Here is a 25,680-nt window from a genome sequence, read left to right as displayed (position 1 = left end):
ACTAAGAGTCCTCTTAGATTCCATGCTCAGTCATCCCAGGACCCCCAGAGAGTTGGCGGTACCTTATCAATTAACCTGTCATTCCCCATGCAATGGCAAACCATTTTCCAGCTCCAGTTCCCCTTGTCTTTCATGATTCAGACTCAACATATGCTATGGTAAAAATATCTTCCCCATCCAAATAATCCCTGTAGTCTCATCTTCATCTGTCTCAGTTCTATGGCTCCACAACCCCATATCCTCTTCTGCCCTCCCATTGCATGGTGCCCTCTGAAGCCTCCACTCTCTTGATGATAAATTCCCTTTTATCATGAATCTTTTCATTTCACACTCTTTCCATCTTCTTTTGCTAATTGAAACCTGGCTGCCCCAGGAGACACACCATTCCTGACCAGCTGCCTTGGTGCCTACAGCAGAAACCATGCTGTGGAAGACTTGAACCTTTTAGCTTCCAAACTCCCACAGTGGAGACCTGGCTGTATACACTAGTGATCACCTTACAGTGGTCTGCTATATCAAGGTTATCTAGGCTAGCTCCAACCAGGCTTCATTTAGCTTTCTGGACATCTTCTTACCAGATGCTTTGCCTTCCATACCAGAGATGATACCCCTTTAGGACTTAATGCTTTTCAGCTCTAGAGCTCTCATACTAGAGCTTCTACTGTTCTGACTGGTGGATGCCTCACTTGGCCCACTAGATTTAGGCCAGCTCCAGGGATGCTTCATTTTATTTCCTGGACATCATTTCACCAGCTGCCTTGATACTATGCATGTACCTTTTATCTTTCTGCTACTCAGTTCCAGAACCATAATTAAATCTACACAGCCACTGCTACTGGAAAGAGTGCATACATCTACTTTGTGTTGGCTTCATTCTCTATTCCTATAACTTTTCCAGACCAATATATCCGTCTCTGATCACCACTCCCTTGTGTGTGTATGTTGCCTCTCCCTATTAGAATATAAATTCCTTGAGGTCAGGGACTATCTTTGCTTTTATATTTGTATTCCCAGTGCCTAGCATTGTGCTTGGCATATAGCGCTTAATAAATGATTTTTCATTCATTTTTTTCTTCCTCCCATGGTTCCTGAAGCATTTCTTATTCTACCAAGATGTCATACTGTTTGTGCCTCACTCTCACTTATACTGTCTGCTTGCCACTGTTACTCAGCAATCTTTCTTTTTTTGAGATTCATTAAATCCAAATCCTTGTAGTCATCTACCTACCTCCATCTACCTCCCTCATTTCTCATGAGGTTCAATAACTGACTGTCTTCCTCTCCTTCCCTAAACTTCAATAAGTACATTAATGTTCCTCAACACCCTGGTCTCTGAGTTCATCAACCCTGAATATATGAGAAGAGCAGGCATGTTCTCATGGTTACTAATGAAAATTGGTCTAGAAAGTTTAAAGAGTTGGTCACCTATTGACAGAGAGATCGGCAAGCACAAGAGTGAAACTTGAAGAGTTCTGTAATGGAGACAGAAAGAAAAGAGGAAGACAGCTACATAATACCATCCCAAAACATTAACAACAAATCTACCTTTGGGAAATTCAAATTAGGAGCTATGACCCTATTGACTTAGGTGAGCCTGGAGGTGCATTCTGATTCAAGAGAATAGAAAGAGAGACGTGGATTGACAGGGGACATCAAGAGAAGTAGCATCGAGGAGCATCTAGAGCTGGAGGGGAAGTGTAACTTGCTTAAAAAGACCCATAGGTGGTGGATTCCTTTTATGCTGGAGTTTATCGTCGCATGCACGTGTAGAGGATTACTTTACCAGATGACCTGCATGATTCTTTTCCCACCTACTTGGTTACACACAGCTTTCCAAAGACCAGGATTTTCCTGAATAAATGGATTTAATGATGTCCTCCATAAAATGGAGTTAATGTACTTTTTATTTTAGACCTTTATGTCCATTTGTTCCCATAAAACCTTGATGCAGCACAGCTGGTCATTTGCTTCTATAGATTATTATTTTCTCATAAGGATTCTAGTTCATCCTTGATGTGTCACAATAAATTTTGAAGTATTAATCAAAAGAAAATATGTACCTTTCCCAGAAATGCCATGGCATTTGCACTTCCTGCCTTGGCCGCCTTCAAGAAGTAGTAGAATGCTTTCTAAGGAAGAAGGAAACAGTATCACTGACATTCACAAATATGCTCAAGAAAATGACTAATTAAACTGAGTTTTTGCTTTTGACTATAAAAATGGCTATTGTGGGAGTATATGTTTAACATTTATATGAACAAATATTGCTATCTGTGAAAAATTAATAAAGTCTATGCTTGACCACCTCATTGATTTAAGAAGGATGAAAATAAATTCCTACAAGAAGTGAGAACTTACTTTGCTGATCTAGAATAGAATACTTTCTATAATTGGAATAGAGGCACCCAGATGTGTGAGGACTTAGTCAAGGGTACCAGTAGCAGTAAAACAAATGTTTTTGTGTGAAACATTACTAAAAATAATGTATTTATGGACTAGAAACCTTGAACCTTTGGGTTGACAATTATTTGAAACATTTGTATCCCTATTTCACAAGCCTGTGTCAACTGTGGGTTACTATTGAAATCTTTTCTATTGTTTTATGACCTATGATGGTGAAGAATCACTCAAAGTAGACATAGCTACATGTTTTTTGTTTTTTTTTTACAATAATCAGTTGAAGCCGTAGGGACCTTAGAGGTCAATTAGTTCAATATCCATGTATTATAGAGGAATAAACTAGTCCAAGGAGGCAAAGTGACCTCCCAAGGTCACACTTGCAGTAAGTAAGAGATCTGGCATTCAATACCATGTCCTTAAACTATCCATCCAGTCCTCTTTTCCACTACAATATGAAGTACTAGTAATTGAATTTAGGTCTTCTGGCAGATACGAACCTGAGACCAATACCTTTTTAAATGAAACTGGAGAGAGCCAGAGATGGGGGCAACACACCTGATTCACACCAGGGACTGAACATAAATTGAATGGTTTCCCAAATGAACCAGGGCTGAACTGGCTATACACTGAGTCTCCTCTCCTCCATCAGAAAGGTCTTTATGATCGTCTACTTGGAATAATCAAGGGGAACAGCTATAGTAATCAAATCTGGACAGTTCCCTCAGACCTGTTTGTGGGGAAGTAGTATTTGTTGCTCATATTCAGGGGTGTAGGTGAGGAGGAGATAAGTTTTTATTCCTCTCCCAAAAGAAGTATAAATAGCTAATATATATAATTCTATTAAACAAGAATTGCCCAGAGGCATATTAACTAATGCCTTATCTTAGAATCATTTCCTGGTTCCTATTTCTTGAACTTAAGCAGGCACAAAGTATCATGGGGATAAATGTCTTAATAATGATGATAATGACATATGCTTTAAATATGTTATCTCACAAGAACTTCTTTAAGCAAGTACTTTATATATTACTAAGACCATTTTATAGATGAGGAATTGAGGCTCAGAGGTGTTAGGTGATTTGACATGGTCATACAAGTAGAAAGTGTCAAAGGCAGGGTTTGAACTAGGTTCTTCCTGACTTCAAGTTCATTACTTTTCCCCCATTACACCTAGATGCCCCCGATTTATATTAAAACATTCAATCATTCAAACCACAAATATTTATCAGATGGCTAATATGTGCTACATGTGCAGGGCATACAAAAATGACACAGACTTGATGCCAGCCCTAAAGTAATTTACAATCTACTAGGAGAACAAGATGTACACAGCTAGCTATAGCTTGAAATGTGTCACAGACATTCCCCCCGAAGAGTATAGAAAAAGTACTTTAGAATTTCAGATGGAGGAGAGATCAATTTATAATAGACTGGGGTCATTAGGAAAGGTTTCATGAAGAATTTGAACATAGCCTTGAAGTATGGGTAGTATTTCAATAAAAACAGGAGGTGGGAACTGGGGACTAGCAGAAAGCATACTAGCTAAGAGTGAACAGTATAAACAATTTCATGAAAAGAGAAAAGCAAATTAAGTGTGTAAAACATTTTTGTCTAGGGTAATTGACTATAGGTATAGGGAGAGTAATGTATGACAAACCTGGAAAAGCAATTTCAGCCTAGATTGTAGAAGGCTTAGAATGCCAGACTAGAGGATTGGAAAGTAATAGGGTTGTCTGGAAAGAGCGCTGCAGAGGGTCTGCGGTTTTAATACCTACAACCTATGTCACTTGGGATATGTCATTTAAGCTATCTGGGCCTCAGTTTCCTCAAATGTGAAAAGAGGGGAATGGATCAGATGACCTGAAAAATCTCTTTCATTACCAAATTTATGTTCCTGCCACATTTAAGAGCTATTGAAAAGTTCTGAGTTTGATTTGTACTTGTATGCCCAGTGCCTAGCACATAGAAAGAGCTGAAGAAATGCTTTTTTCTTTCCCCCCTCCTTAAAGAGAGTGTTTAAAGTACCTTAAGGGCTTCCCTTAAGTACATAAAGAAGATACTATGTAATATCCAAACCTAAACTAAGAAAATTTATGATAGTATACATTTTCAATATTATATAGTTTCCTTGTAAATTATGAAGCCATTCATAGTAAAATAACTTTTTAAATTGTCTTTCAGAGAATTATAGCATCTAGAACTGGAAAGGTCCTTATAGATCATTGAGTCAAATTCTCTCATTTATAGATGGCAAAATTGAGGCCCCGAGTGCTAGAGAGATTTGCCCAGAATCACACATCAAGTTAATGGCAGAGTTGAGGCTAGAACCCAGGTCTCCCGACTCCTAGGTTAGTCCTCTAGCTACTACATTACAAATACCCTGCAATATATCTCTCTCTAAAGCAACTATTTAGAAGAAGAAAGAATGCACCTAAGCCTTTCTAAGAGAGTAAACTGTTCCCTTTCACACACATTAAACCTTTGGGGAGTTGTTTTTAAAATGATGTGCCCCTAGAGGCCCAAAGGAGTTGTTGAATCTCTCCACGATACCTAATTTACCCCGGGGGAGTAGTTTACTCACTTGACAACGACAGAAGTCCCCACAGTGCTTTGCTTGTGTTTTCTTTGTTTGGATGGGGGAGGGAAGGAGACTTTCTTGGAAAATCTGGTAGTACTTCTTCCTGGTATCTACTCTAATCCTTCCTCTTTGATTTTACTAGTCGACACCCAAGATGTACCTGCCAAATCTAATTAATTCTGAGCCTGTGTGCATATTTATAAGTACAAATGACATTAATATTGTGTAGAAAATTCAAGATAATGTAATCAAAATTGCACAAACCTGTATTTAAAAAAATTATTTTAAAAGTCTTTGGAGGGGTAAAAAGATGCCTTTGACCTCATTCCCCCTCTTAATTTTTTAAGGCAATGTCTAAAAAACAGTAAGTGACCTGGGTTAATCAATCAGAAAACCCTAAATGGTGGTTGATGGGGTGCCTGGGTGCTAGTACTCAGACCCCAATTCCAAGACCATATTTCCCTTTAGCCTCAAAAACACTATCCCAGGCAGTTTCTCCCCAGCCCAAGGATATTATGCCTAGCATTTACTCATGAGTGGGCCCCAGCAAAACATTTATCTCTGTCCTTGGCACAGTAACAAACTGTACCTGTAGGAATTATTAGTTTGAATTGGCTTTGGACAGTCTCATAAAGATATTTGGCACCCACTGGACTATCTATACCAACTCACTACCTCATTATTATATGCATCCTGGGCTCTTCATTATGTATATCCTAGACTTAAGGCATATGTGTACTCCCTACATCTATCTTGTCAAACAAGACATTGATTAGTGGCAAACTGGACAATCCTCAGTTGGCCCTGACCGCTAGTTAACTTAGTGATGTAGCAGACCTAAAAACCTCACCTCTCTGTGCCCCTCCCCGCTTGAACTTTTCCTGGTGAACTTTGGGTAAAATACCTACACAGCAGACACAAAAATTGCATGTTCCTTTAAGAACTGACCACTCCTTAACCACTCCCTAATTCCGCCCTGAATCACCTAGTTAGCATATTTGACACTTGTTTTACTATAGTTTTTCCTATAAAAACTTTAGCTGTACCCCTCTAAGGACACAGGCTCCTTAAGAACTTTTACCTGCTGAAGAGCGTAACAGTAACTCTTTGCCAACTTGACTTAAAGATTGCTTGAGTATATGAATTCTTTTCGCACCATCCTGTCCTGTATTTTGGTCCTTGGGGACAGGGGTCCCTGAATCCCTCAAACTGCATCTGTGGTTACATGAAGCTACTTGGAATTCTGACAGTTAGGCTTTAGCTAGCCCAAAGAACCCCCTCCATTCATGGATAGGAAAGTGTTTCTGTAGCTGGAGAGGCCATCCTGTGGACAGAGGCCCAGGGGTCTATGCTGGGGATAGTTGTCCAATGAATGACTGAAGTATTGCCTCTGGAACACTTACATCTCTGAGGTAAATTAACTGACTCAAATTTACTTTGATGTTTCAATCAAACTTATAAGGGAATAATGTGGTACAGTAGAAAGAACAACGAGTCTGGGGTCAGGGTTTTAGGGTTTGAATCTTGACTGCCATTTATTACTTGTGTAAACTAGGAAAAATCAATCTCCCTGCACTTTGTTTTCTTCTTCTGTAAAACTTTGAGGTTAGATTAGATGAATTCTAAGGGCCCTTCTAGATCTGTCTATGATATAGTCTAAGAAGGTAAGTTGTTCAATAAATGAATATTTATTAAGCTTCTAATTGCAATGTATGTACCATTTGCAGTGCTAGGGACACGAATAAAATAGCCTATTGTCCTCAAGGAGCTTATACTATACCAGAACAGAAGACATGTATAATACCTATATACGTCTTCTTTGATGGACCTGATGTGAAAGATGATTTTTAATAATCATTATCTTGGAGATTCAGAGCTTTCCCCAGCTCCCTTCTCCCAAAGTTCAGTTTCTTCTTCAGAAGTACATCACTGATAATGAGATTGCACTGTGCTCCTTATCCTGATCAACCCCCTAACCCAAGCTACTTCCTTATCCAGAAACCAACCAGTGTGGGAAATCTTTCTTAAAGACTTACCCAGGCCAAGATCTAACCAGACAGTAAAAGAAACTTTAAGTTTGGGATAATGGGTATATTCCTGCTCATTGTGTTCGCTCCCACAAGTCTGGGAAAATGTCGATTCTCCCTATCGTCGAGACAGGGTGATATGGAAATTCATGTCTCTTTGACCAAGATTTAGGTGACCTAAGTCATGTACCCCAAGACCCTCATTTTAATATAGCCCAACTCTCAGTGTGTTAACCAATCAGAGTTGATTGGCATCCCTCAGGAACACCTATTCTTTGAAGGATACATAAACTGTGTACCCCAACCCCAAAGGGAGATCTCAGTTCCAGACTATTAGTTCCAAACCGTTAGCCCCCATGCACTGCAAGACTTCCCACTTTGAGAGAATAAAACATGGACTTGGACAACCTAGCTGTGGTTGTCTTTCTTAGACCAAATTCTCAGAGGCTGATACTACATAAGTATATACAAAATAAAAAAATATTACACACACACACACACACACACACACACACAATACTTTTGTGGGCAGCTAGGTGACTAAGTGGATAGAGTGCTGAGATGGAGTCAGGAATACTCATCTTTTTTGAGTTCAAATCTACTCTCAAACACTTATTAACTTTGTGACTTTGGACAAGTCACTTAACCCTGTTTGCCTCAGTTTCCTCATCTGTAAAATGAGCTGGAGAAGGAAATGGAGAAGGAAACCATTCAAGTATCTTTGCCAAGAGAACCCCAAACGTGGTCACGAAGAGTCAAATATGACTGAAAAATAACCTAACACAAGATGCCTTTTTTTGGGGGGGTGGGGCAGGATAGGTAGATCTGAGAATCATCAGCACAGACATGTTAATTAAATCCGTGGGAGTTGATGAGATTACCAAGAGAAGTAATATAGAGGAAGAAGAGAAGAAGGCCTGGAACAGAACCTTGAAGGACACCTATAGTTAGAGGGCATGATCTGGAGGAGGATCCAGCAAAGAAGATTGAAAAGGAGTGGTCAGATGGGTAAGAGGAGAACCAGGAGATAGTGATGTCTGCAAAACCTAGAGAAAAGAGAGTTTTATCAAGAGGAGAGAGTCATCAAAAGTGTCAAAGGCTTCAGAGAAGTCAAGGAGAATAAGGACTGAGAAAAGGCCATTGGATTTGGCAACTAAGGGAATGTTGGTAACTTTGGAGAGAACAGTTTCAATGGAATGATAAAGTTGGAAGTCATATCATAAAGGGTTAAGAAGAAAATGAGAGGAGAGACAGAGCAACCTACTGTAAGTGGCATTCTGAGGAGGTTAGCTACAAAGGGCAGAAGAGATATAAGATGATAATTAGCAGGGATGGAAGGATTAAGTGAGAATGGTTTTGTTTTTTTTTTAGGATGAGGGAGAAATAGGCATATTTATAGGCAGAACAAACCAGGAGACAGAGAGATTGAAAATAAGTGATAGGGTAATAGAAGAGACAATCTATTGGAGGAGATGAGTTGGAATGAGATCTCCTGATAAAGAGGATTAGCCTTGATAAGGAGTAGGACCATTTCATCTTACTGTGATGATGTGTGAGATGGGGTGAGGGTGGAGATAGGGCAGAAGGCATCTGAGTGATAGAAGATGAGGAAGAGAAAAGAGGGAACTCATGGCAAATGGCCTCTTTTTTTTTTTCAGTAAAATATGAGGCAAAGATCTCTGCGGGGAGGGGGGGGGGGGGGGCTGGGCTGAGGGAGAGTCACATGAAGTTTGAGGAGGAATGAAAAGGTTTGGAGGAGCTGTGGAAAGTGGGCTAATGAGTTGATAAAGGAGGTCTAGTAGGATTGCCTAGCAGCAGTGAGGGTCCAGTTGAAGTTGTGTATCATAAATTTGTAGTGGACCCAGTCAGAATGGCTGTGTGATTTTCTCCACCTTCATTCAGCAGCATGTGCATAGGAGTGAAGGTGGCAAATGGTGAGGTTTTCCTGGGTATAATTGGAAATATGAGAAGGGAGATAGGGATTCAAGAGAAGAAAACAAGGTAGAGTTGAAATGGTTCACCAAGGAGTCAGGATGGAGAGAAGAGGAGAGAGTGATCAGTGCAAGGGAGATGGTCTGGGAGAGAATTGAGGGGTCAAGGGATTAGAGGTTATGGGGCGATGAAGAGTAGAGTTTTGTAAGGGAAGGCAGAGGGAAAGGTGAAAAACCAATAGGATATGGTTGGATAAGGGACTTTTGGAATTCTTGAACATGGAGTTGGTGCCATCAAAGGTATGTCCATCTTTGTGGGTGGCTGAGGTAGAGTAGAGTAGTAGTTCATGGGAAGTGAGTAGGTTGAGCAACTGAGTAGTTGAGAGAGAGAGAGAGAATATATATGTTAATGTCTCTCAGTATGAGGGTATAGGTTGGGGAACAGAGAAAAAGTGTGACCCATGTACTGAACTCATTGAGTAAGGAAGAGGAATGACCTGGAGGTCTGCAGATGATAGCTGCCAGGATTTTGATTGGGTAGTAGAAATGAATATCATGGACCTTACAGGAAGATAAATTACTGAAAGATAGAGGTAGGGGGAGAGCCTGGAAGTGACAATGGGAAGCAAGGAGTATTCCAACTCTCTTGCCCTGACCAGTGATCTGAGAAAAATGAGTGAAGCTAGTCCTGAAAAGGATGGTCAGGAGGGCTGTGTTAACTGGGGGAAGTCAGGTTTTAGTAATAGCTAGTAGATGGAAGGAATGGGGGAGAAAAAGATTAAGGATGAAGGGAATTTTGTTGCCTAATGAACAGAGGGCACAGTGGAAGGGCTGGGTGGTGTTTGGATGATGAAATTCATTGGAACAACAACTCACATTTATGCTTGATATGTTTAGAAAACATTTTTTTCTTCATGATACCTCTACAGTATAGCAGTGTAAGTAGTATTACCTTCATTTTGCACATCAGCAAACCGAAGCTCAGAGAGGTTAAGGGTCCAAGGTCACATAGCTAGTAAGGGTCAGAACTGAGCCTTGAACCCAAGAATTCTGACTTCAAGACCAATTATCTTTCCATTTTACCACAATGCCACATTTGTCCTGTAGTACTTAGATGGGACATTTTTGTATCTAAGAAATTTGAAAGATTTCCCCCACCCCCTTACAGATTAGGCATGGGTGATCTTAAATAAGGAGGGAGAGAAGTACTAAATCAGAGTTCACTGTTAATGGGAAATGTGAAACTCTCACTATTTATTGATAAAAGATTTTGTTTTTCTCTGGAGGTTAATGTGAAGAAAGCCATTATAGCCTTGGACTTTTGGTCCAGAGTAAGCAGCCCAATGCAGTGGTAATAAGGTTCTGGAATTCCTTACATAAGAAGCTAAAACTCTGGTTATGAGATGTGTAAAAATTCAAAGAACTATAATATATCCATCTCAGATTGCACAGGCTAGCAGTTTCATTACATTTTATGAAATGACCTTTATTTGTATGAGGTTTACTCAGTCTCCACTATATCTCACATAAAACCTAAACCTCAGCATTAAAATAAAAATAACTCATAAAAATAAAGCAAGATCCCCCAAAAGAGCTAGCTGATAAGTAGAGTTCCTTATTGAATAGCTATTTTTATTACTTAGTAATAGGAAATTTAGAATACACAGAAATAGGGTACGTGGTCCTTTGAGAGAAAGACTGTGGCATGAATTAAATTGGGTAAGTGTTATAAAAGTATCATTTAAGAAATCCCTGTTGAAGATTCAATTCTGGGTTGGAGGGAGGGGTGTACCCAGAAATGACCCATGTAAAAATAAAAGTCATCAATAAAACTTATTCAAATTTTAAAATACCTATTTCATTCCCCCTAAATTAGATTTAGATTCTCAAAACATTACTAGGCTCTAGAAATTATCCCTTTCTAGTGTTTTGTCTTTTGGCACCTTCTATAGAAGACCTTTTTGTGAACAGTGTATTTTTCTTACCATAAATGTAAAGTGTTAATTACTTTTTCAATTTCATGGGATAGGTGGACTGGTTAATAAAAATGACTGAAAGGTGCTTTGCAAATACATGAAAATTTTAAATAATATTTTTAATTATGCTCTAAGTTAATTGCTTTAGTACTAAATATAGGCCCATGTCTAATGAGTCTATGACCAGGCCAAATCCCCAGCAGGATGAGTATAGGGATGCATGGATCATATTACCTGGTACAGGTGGGTTGGCCCACTATGGGATAGGATAGCTTTTTTTTGTGTGTGTGTATGGCAATTGGGGTTAAGTGACTTGCCCAGAGTCACACAGCTAGTAAGCGTTATGTGTCTGAGACTGGATTTGAACTCAGGTCCCCCTGACTCCAGGGCCAGTGCTCTATCCATTGTGCCACCTAGCTGCCCCTAGGATAGCTTTTACAAAGTTATCCTAGCCACCTTTTTGTGCGTAAGGACCTGCCTATCTAGTTCTGTTACCAATCAATAATGCAGATACCAGCAACAGTCTAAGATAGGATGGGAGGTTTGGTCTTTTTGAAAATTAGGTGCCAAGACCTATATCTTAGCCTTTCCTTCAGGGCTAGAGGTGAGAAATAAAAAAGTCAATTCCTCCTTTCCACCAAATCAGAGCTGAGCAGTCCCCTTCCCAGCCCCAACATCATTCCCTTGTTTCTGTATTACGTTATCTTTGAGAAGGATAACAGGAAGAGGTAGGAAGGTTACTCCTGGGTGATTTGTATCCCTTAAGAATTAGTGGAATAAAGTGCCCAGAGGATAAATAGATGGCTTCTTTGAAGTCCTCTCCATCCTTCTTTCCCTTCCCTCTAATTTCCACCCCCACCCCAAATCAATGCTCTTTGCCCTAAAGGCAAACTCATCTACAACTGTGCTAAGATTAATGGTTCATCCCATTCAATTTTTAAGGTTGAATTTTATATGTACATACATAGAAATCCTGTTCCAATCCTTTTCGTCCTGTTAGATGTAATTGTCCGAGAGATACCTAAGAATAATGATTAAAATGTTTATTTTAGCAACACTCAGTTTCATGAATACAGAAAGAACAATCAATTATGCATAATGTTGCTATGGTACTTGGATTCTTCAGGGATTCACCATCTTCCTTGCATTTTGTGTGTTTTAGGAGACAGCATAAAGCTACTAGTTTAGACATCTTTTTCTGAGCAGAGGAGCTATGTTCTTCTAAATACATCAAGAATTGTCTATTACTAGCCATTGTTTTTTAGTCCTGACAGTATGGTGATTTGATAGAATTTGGCAACTAGGTTCTTATACAAGAGGGGTTAAATTGTTGCCCTCATGAATTCCACTGAAATGATTTTAAAACATCATTCCATAATATATATTGATCATGGGTTCTTCTTAAGTCCATTTAAATGAAGGAGAATACTTATTAATGCCTTTTCTTTTTCTCTCTAAAAAAAGCATTTTTTTCCCCAAAAGAAATGTTCACTTGGAATAATAGAATGCAAATAACTCTGGAATTTTTATTATAATCATGCTTGCAGACTCAGGGAAGTTCCTTGTTTTATAGGAGACACAAACTAAGGAAAGCCATTGGATAAAACAGAAGTGGGATAGAAAAGGATACACCTTTCCCTTCTGCACTCTGTTAGGTGCATAGTTAATTAAGTCCCTTGTTATTTTGCATGTCCTAAAAGTGGAAGCTCATTTGTGTACATTACTTGTATCTGAATATCTCCTCTTTCTGCCAAAAATTTATAGTATTGGTATACATCCCAATCCAAAATCTCACTGTTAGAATTCAGATTTTCAGGTCTCTCGGCTAGTGTCACTTTTTCCATGGGGACACCTTCATTTTTTTTCAATTTATCAGCAACTGTGAATAGAAACATACCCAGGAATAATCAGGTATATACATGTGAATGATCACAGCAGAAAGTACAATGCTATGCAGATCATTCTTAAATTACACAAAAACCTAGTCAAGTAACTAAAGCAGAAGAGACTGCTGAGTATATAATTGTCATTGTTATTTTTAATTTAGTGATTCCTGCATATTTTTTTAAACAGACATCCAAGGAGCCTAGTTATTTATTTCCAGCTTTCTAGATCATCAAGTGTGTGGACCTTAATGGACACTTAATATTTGTTGAGTTGAATTTTGAGTGAGCTCCATCTCAACGACTATTATCCCACTTGTACCCGAGCGGATTCTGAGGTCCAAAGATGCCACAGGGGTCCAATTAGTGATGAGGTCTAGAGGTTAGGGGTCTTGGAATCCCAAAATCACTGACACGCAGGTCCTGCCCGAAAGAATTCGACCCAAGCCTTCTTCAGCTTTATTGAAGGTTTATTGAGGTTTATTGAAGATTCGCCATATTACCTAGACTCTTAAGGAATCTGAGAGTTATAGATTATACAATTATAATTATAGATTATAAGACTATAAGAATCAGAGAAGTGGCTAGATTATAAGAATCCCAGCTGATAAATTTATTTTCTAAGTTGACAGTTTTCTAAGTTGTCCTGCTTCTTTGGTACTGGTGAGGTGGGGCTTTCTTAATGCTTAGCATAATGACTAGCACATAGTAGGCTGTTAATAAATGCTTATTGACTTGACTGGCTTGACTTTGTGACATTTATCAATTCAATAAGCATATCACCTATGCCTTTCTTTTTCACCTGTGAATTCACTGGCATAGTGAAACTCCCTGTGAGGGGAAACTCTCTTCGTTGAAGGTCAGTACCTTTTCTGTAATTTACAATTTTAGAGAGCTGCCAGTGATTATGTTCTGTGGTGGAGAACATAGAAACAAAATTTTAGTTCTGCCTTCTGTCTACTGGATTCTCTCAAGCCAAGGGTATAGGCTCATAAGCTTTGAACCTCATCTTCAGTGTATTGTTAACAAGATGACAAATACCCAGGACAGCTGAGCTCATACCTTGTCAAAGGATTGACTTTGTCCCAGGAAATTTCTCATAAAGTGAGAAATTATAGGGAAATTTCTGGGAATCCTTGCTACATTTATCTTTTATATCCATCTCCATTCTTTAAGGGACATTCCATGCTCATTGATAACTTATAAAATGGAAAGGCTTTCCTTAGCTCTCCTCTTCTAGGGGTGACAGCCAGAATTTTGACTGTAGATCAAATTTACTTGAGCTTAGTATAAATACTAACATCATACACTCTTGTGCTGGTCAGTGTTCTCTACACTTGCTGAAAGCACAATTTTAGATCCTTTGCCTTACTTGCCCATAACTCTCCTGACCAAATATGCTGAAAAACTGTTCTAGCAAGCACTCTATGTGTCTCAGGCATTCATCTCTCCTTACTATGTTGGTACATTGATGAGCATACCCAATTTCCTTTGCCTTGTCTAACTTCCTTTGCCTCCCCCTCCTTTTCTTTCTCCTTTTTGAGACCCTCTTTGTCCTTTCTTTTCTTCTTTTCCTTCTTTTTCTCCTTTCTTCTCTGTCTTTCTTTTCTCCTCTTTCCTCTTCTCTCATTCAGCCTTTCCCTATTGAACTTAGAAATGGAATGTGTCTACTCAAGTCCTTGCCTCCTCTAACTATAGTCCTTCTGCTTCTCCTCAGGGTATTCTCCCAAATCTCTGTCTTTATTCTTTTTCAACTCAGATCTTTCTCTTCCCACCAAGAATACAGATATTGAAACGGAATTATAGCAAAACCTTGGTTACCTAGAGACCAACTTTTGGCACCCCCACGAACCTGGAAATATGTGCATGCTTGTGTGTATATAGTCAAAATGTATGTTTTGAATTTTTCATAAGTTAACTATGTAAATAGGTAGTATTTATAATAAAGTTAGGCCAATTTGCATATGAAATTATCTTTTATATGTGTGATATCTCAGATTCAAAAGTAGTCACATTTTTTCCCCTATTGGATTTTCCTTATATTCTGACAGTCACAAAGATGAATTATTCACTGTTTTGATAACAGAAATGTAAACATGTCATATATTCCAGAATAATTATTTCCACCCTTAGTGAATCTTTAGGAGGATTCTGCAGAACTACTTAAATTGTTTTCCCTGCTTGAGTCTTCCTCTGATGGCTCACCTTGGCTTGGAGGTGACCCTGGATTCTCAAAGTCTATGCCAGTGGAGCACAACCTTTGGCAGCCTCTATCAAGCTGGAAAAGCTTCAAGTATAAGCCTGGAGACAGACTGTCTGTCCTCCTAGCTAAATGTGGAGACTCTCATTGCTGGGAGTTTGGCCATCAGGTGATAAAATGCTTTTTAGCCACAGCAATTCATGAAACAGTCTGCTAAGCAGTGGAAAGGTTGTGAACTGTGTTCATAGTAGAAGTGCCCATACCAATGAAATCATGGATCTTTTTGCAGTATTAAAATAAGCAGTATAACTTATCTATTTGTCCCAGTAAAATTAAGTATAACATAGTAACTCTTTAATTTATAAAATTATTTAAGGAACAAGTAGTAGCCCAGGCTTTATTCTTGGTAGATCAACATCAAAGTTCACAAGTTATCTTCTATTGCAGTAAGAAAGTCTACAAATGTTTCTTTGTAATTTTCACTCCCTTAAATGTAAATGAAAAAGGCATTTATTAAATACTTATTATGTATAAGGCACTGTGCTAAGCAATAGAGGTTCAAATACAAAAAGCAAGACAGACCTTGCCCACAAAGAGCTTACATTCTAATACAGCTAGATCCTGATTAATGCCTAATTAATGCAAATAATGGATCTCCTGAAGTCATTGCATTGTTTGAATTTGTGCTGCATATTTCCCTGTAGGCTGAAACCTATGATCATATTTTATATAATCATAACTTTGAATAGTGCTACTGTCAGTTCCATTCCATCATATTCCCTTATATCATCTTATTATAGCTACTTAATGTTACACTCAACATTTTGATTTAAGAAAAGAACACAGTCTGAATTAGTAAAATAAATTTGTCTGGGCATATATGTTAAGAAAAATGAAAAGTGGTTCTGAGAATAATCATTTCAAACTGCAAAAAAATAGTTTTAAAAGAATTACAGAGGGTTCTGCTTCTGGGAGCCAAGATGGCAGAGTAAGAAGTAAGTCGCTCCCACCCTCCCTCATTGACCTCTGAAAGCCCAGAAAATATCACCCCAGGAAAAAACCTTGAACAACTGAACCAGCAGAAAGATGGGGTACAGCAGTATTGTAGCCCAGAAAGCTTGGGGGATTAATGGGAAAGGCCCTTTTTGCTCTGGGGGAGGGTAAGCAATACAGAACAGGAGGTGTCTCAGCAAGCTAGCAGAAAGTCCCACCTCAGCATACCAGGGGGAGATCCTGAACCCCAGGGTGGTGGAGCAGGCAAACACGAACACCAGGACCCCCGAATGCCTCAGTATGGGCAGGGGAACCAGTGGAAAATGGCTCAGAAAACCACCACATGCCGTGTCATCTTCTGGCAGCCAAGTCTCTGAGTGCCTCAGCAAAACTCTGGGAAGCACAATTCCAAGAGATAAAGCGCCAGGCTGAGAGATATCCTGTAATAGTGAAACATCCTTGTTCAAGGCCCCGGGTGAGCAGGAGCCAAAGAAAGGAGTACAAGGCCTGGGTGAGCAGGTGTCCTCCAGGGGCCAGATTCCCCACCCCTACCTGTGAGGGACTGTCTGATGTTGGCTACTGCCAAGTGGAGATTGTGGCAAGATGGGGTAGGAACTGGGTATTAGGAAGTAACCGGAGCTCACGCTCCTGAGGCAGGGGCTGTGCTAGGCGGAGTTGTGGGGGCTGGATATGGAGAAGTAACTGGAGCTCATGCTCCTGAGGCAGTGGGCAGTGCTATGAAGCTGGGGAAGGAACAGAATACAAGGAAGTAGCCGGAGCTCGTGCTCCTGAGGCAGGGGGCTGTGCCACATGGGAGTGGGATGGCAGAGAACGAGTTCCTTTGTCTAGCCCCCTCCCTAAGTGCAACGTCAACCCCAGACGCCTCCTTCCTGTGTCCTTCCTGACTTCCTGGGTCACGTACCTTCCCTTTGTGTAGCACTGACCCCAGACGCCTCCTCCCGGTATCTGGGCCTCACTTCCTAGGTCACGTGCTCTTTCTTTGTCTATGCACTAATTCCAGACGCCTCCTTCCTGTATCTGGTCCTAGCCTCCTGCGTCACTTCCTCTCCCTTGGTGCGCTAAACTCAGACATCCCCTTCCGGTATCTGACCCTACAATCAATGACTAGTAGGCGGGCTGAGGAGGAGGGGCTAAGTAGGTACTTAAGGAACGGTCCTGGTTGGAGCATGCGCTCTCTTTGCTCCTGCTCTCTTGCTATGGCCTTCCTGCTTGGCCTTGCTGTGATGGCCTCTGAATAAAGCTCGGGTGTTGGCACCTCCTGGTCAGCTCGTCTCTGTGTGTTTATCCGGGTAGGCACCGAAGACTGGTAAGTAGTATGACTCTGGCAGCCTGCTCCTTATAGGAGGAGAGTGCACGGTGCGGCCGGCACACCTACCCCTAGAGCTCCAGTGTTGCTGATTCCAGCCTAACCTCAGGTAAGCTGCCAGGGCCCTACAGCCTCCAACTGCCAGCAACTGAGGCCCTGGCATTCAAAGCCAGTGACCAGGCCTCGGGATCATAGCACAAGATGTTTGGGTCAGTGCCCTCTGCTCTCCAGCAGGAGAGCTCATTTTTTTTAAAAGTCAGGAAATAAGCAAACACCGTGAACAAAAAGAAATGTGCAATGACCACAGATTCTTATTATGGGGACAGGGAAAATCAAAGCAGAAATTCAGAAGAGGACAACATTGTCAATATACCCACACCCGAAACTTCAAAAGGGAATATGAACTGGTCTGAAGCCCAAAAAGCCTTCTTGGAAGAGCTCAAGAAGGATTTTAAAAGTCAAATAAGAGAGGTAGAAGAAAATTTGGGAAAAGAAATGAGAGGTATGCAAGAGAGAGTCAATAGTTTGGAAAAGGGCAAAAATTAACTGTAGAAAACGAGTCCTTAAAAAATACAATTGACCAACTGGAAAAAACAAACTGAAGAATTACAAACTCTTGGAGCAGCTAGGTGGCACAGTGGATAGAGCTCTGGCCTTGGAGTCAGGAGGACTTGAGTTCAAATCCAGCCTCAGACACTTGACACTTACTAGCTGTGTGACCCTGAGCAAGTCACTTAATCCCGATTGCCTCGCCAAAAAGCAAAAAAAAAAAAAATTACAAACTCTTAATTACTACAGTGATGTTGGAAAACAGAAATATAATATACATTAAAGTTATGGCTTCTTATTTTAATATGTCACATGATATAATCATAGGATTTGTATAATTTTAAGATGATTTCTTATTTAAAGACTGTATCACCATCTTGCCCAGGTTGAAAGTTCAGGAACTACTCACAGACTCAGTTCCACAACTGATCTTCATGTGAACTTGAACCTCCTCTATTTCTCACCTGAGCTGGTTTGCCCCTGGTCAGGCAACTTCGGAGGCCCCCTGATCACAGGGGCTCATTGTATTGTTGCTTAACTTAGTGTGGACACCTGGTCAGCATAGCCCACCATTGCTCAGAACTTCAGAGCCTGACCAATTCCAATTTCAACCTGCCCAGTAGCTGAGATTACAGGCTTGCACAACCATGCTCAGCAGGATGATTTTTTTTTCCATGTTTGTTATCTATCTTAAAATAAAATGTAAAATACTCACTGTAATTTGCTACATTCTTGTAATGGAAAAGTGCAGTTTCACAATTCTGTAGAACACTGATGCCCGACAAATATCTGTAACCCTGAAAACAGACGTAAGAAAATTCATATTATTCCTCAAGTTTTGCCATAGGGTAATTGTTGTATTTATAGTATAAGTAATAGGGTGTAGGAATGTGTAAATTACAAACCAAAATCATTTGGGACATCATGCTTCCTCCAGCACTTCCAAAAGTATAATATACCAGCGCCTAGGATCAAGAAATCAAGATTTTTGGAAGGATTACAAGATGGAGGAAAACCTAGCTCCTTAATGTTTATTATTAGCATTGCAATAAATACTGTGGCCCATATCAAGGTAGATGGTATATTTGCTTTCTTGCTCTACTTTTGAGCCTTTTAACAGGTTTTTTATCCAACATCTTTTCCTAAAATCAAATTTATTCTAGAAAAGATAAAAGGATCATACCTTAGCTTGGTTATGTTCCATTCCTATTCCATATGAAGATAGGAATCCTAATGCCTAAAAGTCACAAAATAAGAGGAAAATTTAATGAATTAATATACTTCCAAAATATTCTTTTCTATATTCAAATAGATTCAAAATTAGTAATTTTTAAAAAATTAAATTTCACCTATTGATTTACTATCATGTATTTATTATATTAGAAATTATTATTAGTAATGATAATAAATCAACACCTCTACTATTAATAGCTTACATTTGCATAGCAAATTAAAGTATTAACATATGAAATGACCACAATAATGTAAAGGACAACAACACTAACAGACATCAAAATTCAGGTGAACATAGGGACCAGTCTTCATTTCAGTGGATTCATTTCCCTTCCCTCAATACAGAGGTGGTAGAATATAGGTGCAAAATGGATACGGTATCAGGGTTAATGTGTCAGTTTGTTTTGATTAACCATTTCTTCTTTGGTACAAGGGAGGAGGTATGAGGTGAGTTAATGGGAAGTAATAATGATGTAAAAAAGCAGAAAATATCAGTAACAAGTTAATCAGTCAGTCAGTACACATTTATTAAATACTTATTATATGCCAGGCATCATGCCAGGTACTGGGGATCCAAAAAAAGGCAAGACTACTTCCTGCCCTCAAGAAGCTCACATTCTAATGGTGGTGGTGGTGGTGGTGAGACAGTAAAAAACTTTATAGACAAAAATCCCCTTTCTAGCTAAGGGAATCAGTAAAGGCTTCATAAGGATATGAATTAGGCTATGAAGGGGAAATGAAGAATTCATCAGATAGAGATGAAAATAACGTTTGTTCCAGACCTGAGGCAAAGGCAACATTGTGGAAAGAGCAAGGACATGAATGGTGGGTAGGCTGGTTTATCTGGAATATAGTGTGCATAAAGTATTGTAATATAATACGTTTAGAATGATAGGTGAGGCCCAGACTTTGAAGGGCCTTGAACATATATTTTATTCCAGGGGCAATAGAGAGATAATGAAGATTTTTGAGCAGAGGAGTGATATGACCAGAGCTGTACATTGTTATTATACTGGCAGGAGTGTGGAGTTTGGTTTGGAGTGGAATTCAGACTACTTTGGACACTATTACAAAAACAAAGGTGATGAGGCCCTTAGTCAGCATGGTGACAGTGGGATGCAAAAGAGGGGATGGATATGAGATTGCGGAGATAGAATTCACCAACTGATTGGACATGGAGGATGATGCTGATAGGATGAGTTAAAGATTAATAGTTTAAAGATGACTCATAATTTGCAAGCATGGGTGATTAGGTGGACATTGATATTTATGTAGCACACTAAGAAAGAGAATGGTAGAATAACACACTTTTTACTGGGCCCCCAAACTGAAAACTGCTTCAGATAAGACAAAGATTCCCCAATGCCAGGGTCAGGGGAGAATCACAATTTTAGTGAGTTTTAAAGAAGCATCAGTCATGCTTTGGGACTGTTGTGGAGTACTTGAAAATATTTTTTATTTAAGTATGCATTAATAAGTTAGAATTTTGTGTATTTTAAATCATTAAGGGGGAGTTCCCATTGAACACTTTGGAGTAGACATATATCAAGTGTCACTTTTTCCGTGTGGACTCCATATCCTTTGGAATGAGGTTCTTTTAGAACCTCTCTTTGGTTGATTTTGATGGAAATAAAGTTAATATACATAAGATCTGTGGTAAGTGAATTTGTTTTGAAAGTCCAAGCTTGGACTTTTGTGGTGTTTGCCACATAGATATAGCTATATTTTTTAGCAAAAAAAAAAATACAAGATAGGACTAGAAGAGAAAAAGATAAATAATAGTCAGAATACATCACCACTATTTCTCCACCCCACCCCCAAACAAACAAACAAACAAACCCACCAGTAGTAACTTTAGAGTGGGTATTCTCTCAACTTCATGTAGAAATAAGGAAGTTAGTAGGAGGTCAGGTCTTAGGGAGAGATGATTCAACAACCGAATTTAATTATTGAATTGAGTTACCCTCCAGGAAACCAGGACCAGACCTCTAGAGAATTCCCCACCTTCCTCATAGAGCTAATCCACTCAGTTTGAGTACTCTGCCCTGGGGCTCAGCTGTTTTGACTGGGGGATGAGTAAAGGCAAACTATACCTAACCCATTATATCTAGCTGGCTCCAGATCATTTTTATTTTTGGGTAAGGCAATTGGGGTTAAGTGACTTGCCTAGGGTCACACAGCTAGTAAGTGTCAAGTGTCTGAGGCCGGATTTGAACTCAGGTCCTCCTGACTCCAAGGCCAGTGTTCTATCTACTGGGCCACCTAGTTGCCCCCAGACCATTTTTAACATCCTGCCCAGCCTACCTGGATCTCTTGCTATTTGTCCTGCCCCCATATACCCCAAATTCTACCTCCTCATTTTCCCCTTCTTGATGTCAAAATAATAATAAAATCATCGCTACCATTGATACTAAAAAGGGCGTTATAACTGATTGCTCTTTGGCTCCACTCATAGCTCCCTGACTCCCCAGACCAAAGCTCCCTTCCATGGCTGCCAGTTCCCTACATTTGTTGTTATCCCTCATTAGAATGTAAGACTCTGGAAGACAGGGACTGTCTCAATTTTGCATTTGTATCCCTACCATCTAGAGCAATCTATCCTATATAACATATGCTTAATAAATGATATTTCACTAAGTCAATAAACATTTATTAAGCACCTTCTATGTGCAAGGCCCTAAGCCCTGGTGAAATGAACAAATGAATTTAACTTGAGATACACTGAGTTTGAGGTGTTTGCAGGATGTCCAGCTGCAGGTATTCAGTAAGAAGTTGTAAATATAGGTCTGGGGCTCAGGACAAAGGCTGAGGCTGAAGGTATAGATTTAGGAGTCATCTGCACTGAGATGGTCATTGAAGCCCCAGGAGTGGATTAGATTGCTAAGGGAAAGGAATAGTGAGAAAAGAGAAGAGGGCTGAGGGCAGAGCCTTAGGGAATGCTTTAATTTAATGGAGAGGGGTACAGAAGGAACAAACATTTATTAAGTACCTACTATGTGCCAGGCACTGTGCTAAGTGCTTCACAAATATCTCTTTTGGGGAGGGAGAAGGAAAAGGAGCCAGTGAAGAAGACAGAGAAGAGCAATCATAGAGATAGGTAGAAATTGAGGGAAATTAGGATATTGCTTATTTTAATAGCAGCAACAATAATGATAAAAATGAATCTTTAAACCTATAAATTGTGAACAAGATGGTCCTTATCAGTTTTCCAGGTGCTGGGCAATAACAGCTTCTTCTCAAGGAAAATTTGTTAATCTTTGTCTTTGTACCAATCTAGGAGGGACCTGAGGAGTGAAGATTTTATGTGAGAATCATTGTCTATGGAATTGTTCTCATAGGGCTGGCATTACAAGAAGGCAGAGGAGATGTCTTCCTGAGTGGTATGCATTCAGGGGTTCTGAGAAGTTTCTCCCTACCCAAAATAATATCCATTTTGCTTGTTAATGCTTGAAATTGCACTAATAGAATGACTCAACCCAAATAGCTCTTAGCATCTTATATAGGAAACTTCTCTTGTTCTTTGGACCTATTTTTGAAATAAATGGCATATTTTCCAAGCATTTATGAGAAATTATTGAAATTGGTTAAACTTGGCACATTTACAACATAGAAAATGACAGACTCCAGAAAAAAACATAAATTGTCGGGAAAGCTAAATTCTTGATATTGTATAAAAGGGTCTTAAAGCTATTCAGGCCTATGAGATAGTGTCATGACCCACTTATTACAGGAAGAAAAACGGAGGTGTGAGCTAATCAGCATTCTTGCAAGGTCACATACAAGTTAGTAGGGGATCATGACACTCACACTCCTGTTTTCCATTCTATCTAGTTTAATTAAATTAAATGAATATGTATTGAATATCTACAGGAGTAGAAAACTATGTCACAGATTGCATTTGAAATAGCAAGCAAAGTTTAAAAATGTTAATCTTTTTTACCTTTGGGAAGATTTGGTTTGCATTTAAAAAATTATACATTTAAAAGAATTGACTAGTACTGTGTGTGCATAAATTATGCACGCATATATACATCTACAGGTATATATGCACCGATACATAAATATATACATATGTATCTATCTGGAGATACGTGACAAGGTTTGTCATTGGAAAGAGCACTGTTGGGTGATGGTGGAAACAATAGTTGTACAGGCACATTCTCCTGTGTGAACACACTGAGGAAATGCTTCTGAGGGGTTACAACAGCCTACTTGTTTCATCATGGGAAAAGAACTGAATTTAATGTATTTGTTCAAGGCACTACATAGAAGACACTGAGAATCCTTTCTGCTACAACTAGATTCAGCAACGTGTGGAATAATAAATCTTAATAAGTACTGTCAATCTTAGGACTTCCTTTCTTGAAGTCTACACATGCCATCTGTTTTCCATTCAGACCCAGTGAACCCATGTATCAAATTGCTTCACAGAACCTGTTCAATTTACTTCTAGTAAATTTCTGGCATGTGCCCTAATGAAAAGAACGCTCATTTGGGCATTTGGGCTCATGGATTTTCCGTCTTTGGAAAAACACGCAACAGCTTCCAAGGCTTCAGGATAGACATTGTAAAATTAAGCTAACTATTGGTGGGGAAATAAAATGTTTAGTGAGCCAGCAGGCTAACCTTGGGATTTTGAGACAATGTAAAACATCTTTTACTTTTCAAAACTGGGAGTTAGGTTTCTATGTATCAGTAGACCTCCCGTAGTAAGAGACTATATTAAAGGTGTTACCCACTTGCCCTTTGCTAATAAGTGGACACAAGCAATTAGAATTCAAAAGACTGATTTGTGTAGGCAGCTATGTGGTGCAGTGGATAGATTGTGAGCCCTAGAGTCAGGAAGACCTGAATTCATATCCAGCCTTGCTACTAACCCTCAACACACACAAGCAATTGAGAGGAGAGAATATATACGCTAATGGTGGAGTTTGGTTTTTTTTTTGGTAGATATAGCGGTAATATATTCTGACTATTATTTATATTTTTCTCTTCTAGTCCTATCTTGAATTTTTTTGTTAAAAAATATAGCTATGTCTATGTGGCAAACACCAACATATTCATATAGCACACTAAGAAAGAAAATGGCAGAATAACAAACTCTTTACTGGGCCCCCAAACTGAAACTGCATCAGAGAAGACAAAGATTCCCTAGTGCCAGGGTCAGGGGAGAATCAGAATTTTAGTGAATTTTAAAGAAGCATCAGTCATGGTTTGAGAACATTGTAGAGTACTTGAAAATATTTTTTATTTAAATATGCATTAATAAGTTAACATTTTGTGCATTTTCAATTATTTTAGGGGGAGTTCACATTGAACATTTTGGGATGGTTACATGTCAAGTGTCAGTTTTTCCATGTGGACTCCATATCCTTTGAGATGAGGTTCTTTCAGAACCTCTCTTTGATTGATTTTGGTGGAAATAAGGTTAATAGACATAAGATCTATGGTAAGTAAATTTTTTTGAAAGTCCAGGCTTGGACTTTTGTGACAGATACAAGGGTATTTTGTTTTTTACATAAGCTGAAACCACAGTGTGGCAGAGTGGATTAAGTGCTGGACCTGAAGTCAGTAGACCTATATTTAAATCCCATGGTCACTTTGTTACCATGGGCACATGGTCATGATCAAGTTAGTTACCTAACTGCTTTAAGACTCATCTGTCAGATGGGAATAATAATGACAGTTTCCTCATTTGTCAAATGGGTATAATAATACCTGCTACATCTAACTCACAGAATTGTTGCATGATTCAGGTTAAATGTGTATAAAGTGTTCTATAAATCTTAAAAATGATTTGTAATTGTCAGTTATTATTATTCCTGATAAGTTTTATTTAGGGAACTACTTTAGTGTTTACTTTGGCTTTTGATATAGGCTATTTCCAAATTCTCTATTCCCTAATCTGTTTTCTAACTAATGAAACTTTGGGAACATAAGATTTTTAAAACTCTTGTTTGTTCATTTTAATAAGGAGGTATTCATCCTTAGCAAGTAAACCACAAAAGTATATTCCAATTAGCTTGTCACCAGAGCCTTTGATTTGAAGTCACTGTTGTCATCTACCCCAGTATCAGGATGAGCAATGATGTCTTGGATACAGTTATAATTTTTCCAAGTGATGACCTGAAGTGCCCAGTGATGTGATATGTTCCAGTATATGGCAGGCATGCAACTCACATACTGACCTCTAGAAACTCAGTACCTCCACTGCCATCACCCGAGTCCTCTTTTTTAACCAAACAAAAGACATATTTTTTTAAGTTGTTTCTTTGCAAAAATGGCTCTGTGACCATTGCCACTGCTACATTTGGATTGGAGCCTAGGGAATACCCAGATCTTTGACTGCAAGACAAAGAAACAAAACAAATTCTAGATTCTAAGCCCAGGATTCAGTTTGGTTCTTTTCATGCTGCAAAGAAATATCCTTGCTAGTTTTGAGCTAAAAATACATCAGATGCATTTTGTAATTTTTATTAATATGTTCAAACTAGAGAATCATAGGCCTGGAAGGAGAGACTGGGGTTGATCCCTAAGATCATTTAGTCCAAACTTGTTGTCAATTCAGAGAGAGGCCAATTAA

At 39.1% G+C, this 25,680-nt stretch overlaps 1 protein-coding gene across 1 annotated transcript in view; it reads right to left on the bottom strand.

Moving 5' to 3' along the window:
- The window catches only part of SEL1L2 (SEL1L2, ERAD E3 ligase adaptor subunit), a 111,257-nt gene that overhangs the window by 40,487 nt on the left and 45,090 nt on the right, over positions 1-25,680 (bottom strand). Inside the window, exons 4-9 of the mRNA XM_027840290.1 lie at positions 19,048-19,101; positions 18,770-18,829; positions 18,580-18,661; positions 12,637-12,791; positions 11,877-11,933; positions 2,061-2,129 (exon numbers count right to left, since the gene is read on the bottom strand). Coding sequence (XP_027696091.1) covers positions 2,061-2,129; positions 11,877-11,933; positions 12,637-12,791; positions 18,580-18,661; positions 18,770-18,829; positions 19,048-19,101 — 477 coding nt within the window. The remainder of the gene's footprint in view (positions 1-2,060; positions 2,130-11,876; positions 11,934-12,636; positions 12,792-18,579; positions 18,662-18,769; positions 18,830-19,047; positions 19,102-25,680) is intronic.

This window comes from Vombatus ursinus, unplaced genomic scaffold, assembly GCF_900497805.2.
Source record: "Vombatus ursinus unplaced genomic scaffold, bare-nosed wombat genome assembly UNPS02014841.1, whole genome shotgun sequence".
Classification (NCBI taxonomy): domain Eukaryota; kingdom Metazoa; phylum Chordata; class Mammalia; order Diprotodontia; family Vombatidae; genus Vombatus; species Vombatus ursinus.
The sequence above is the reverse complement of the archived record's forward strand: the minus strand, read 5'-3'. Positions and strand labels throughout refer to the sequence as shown.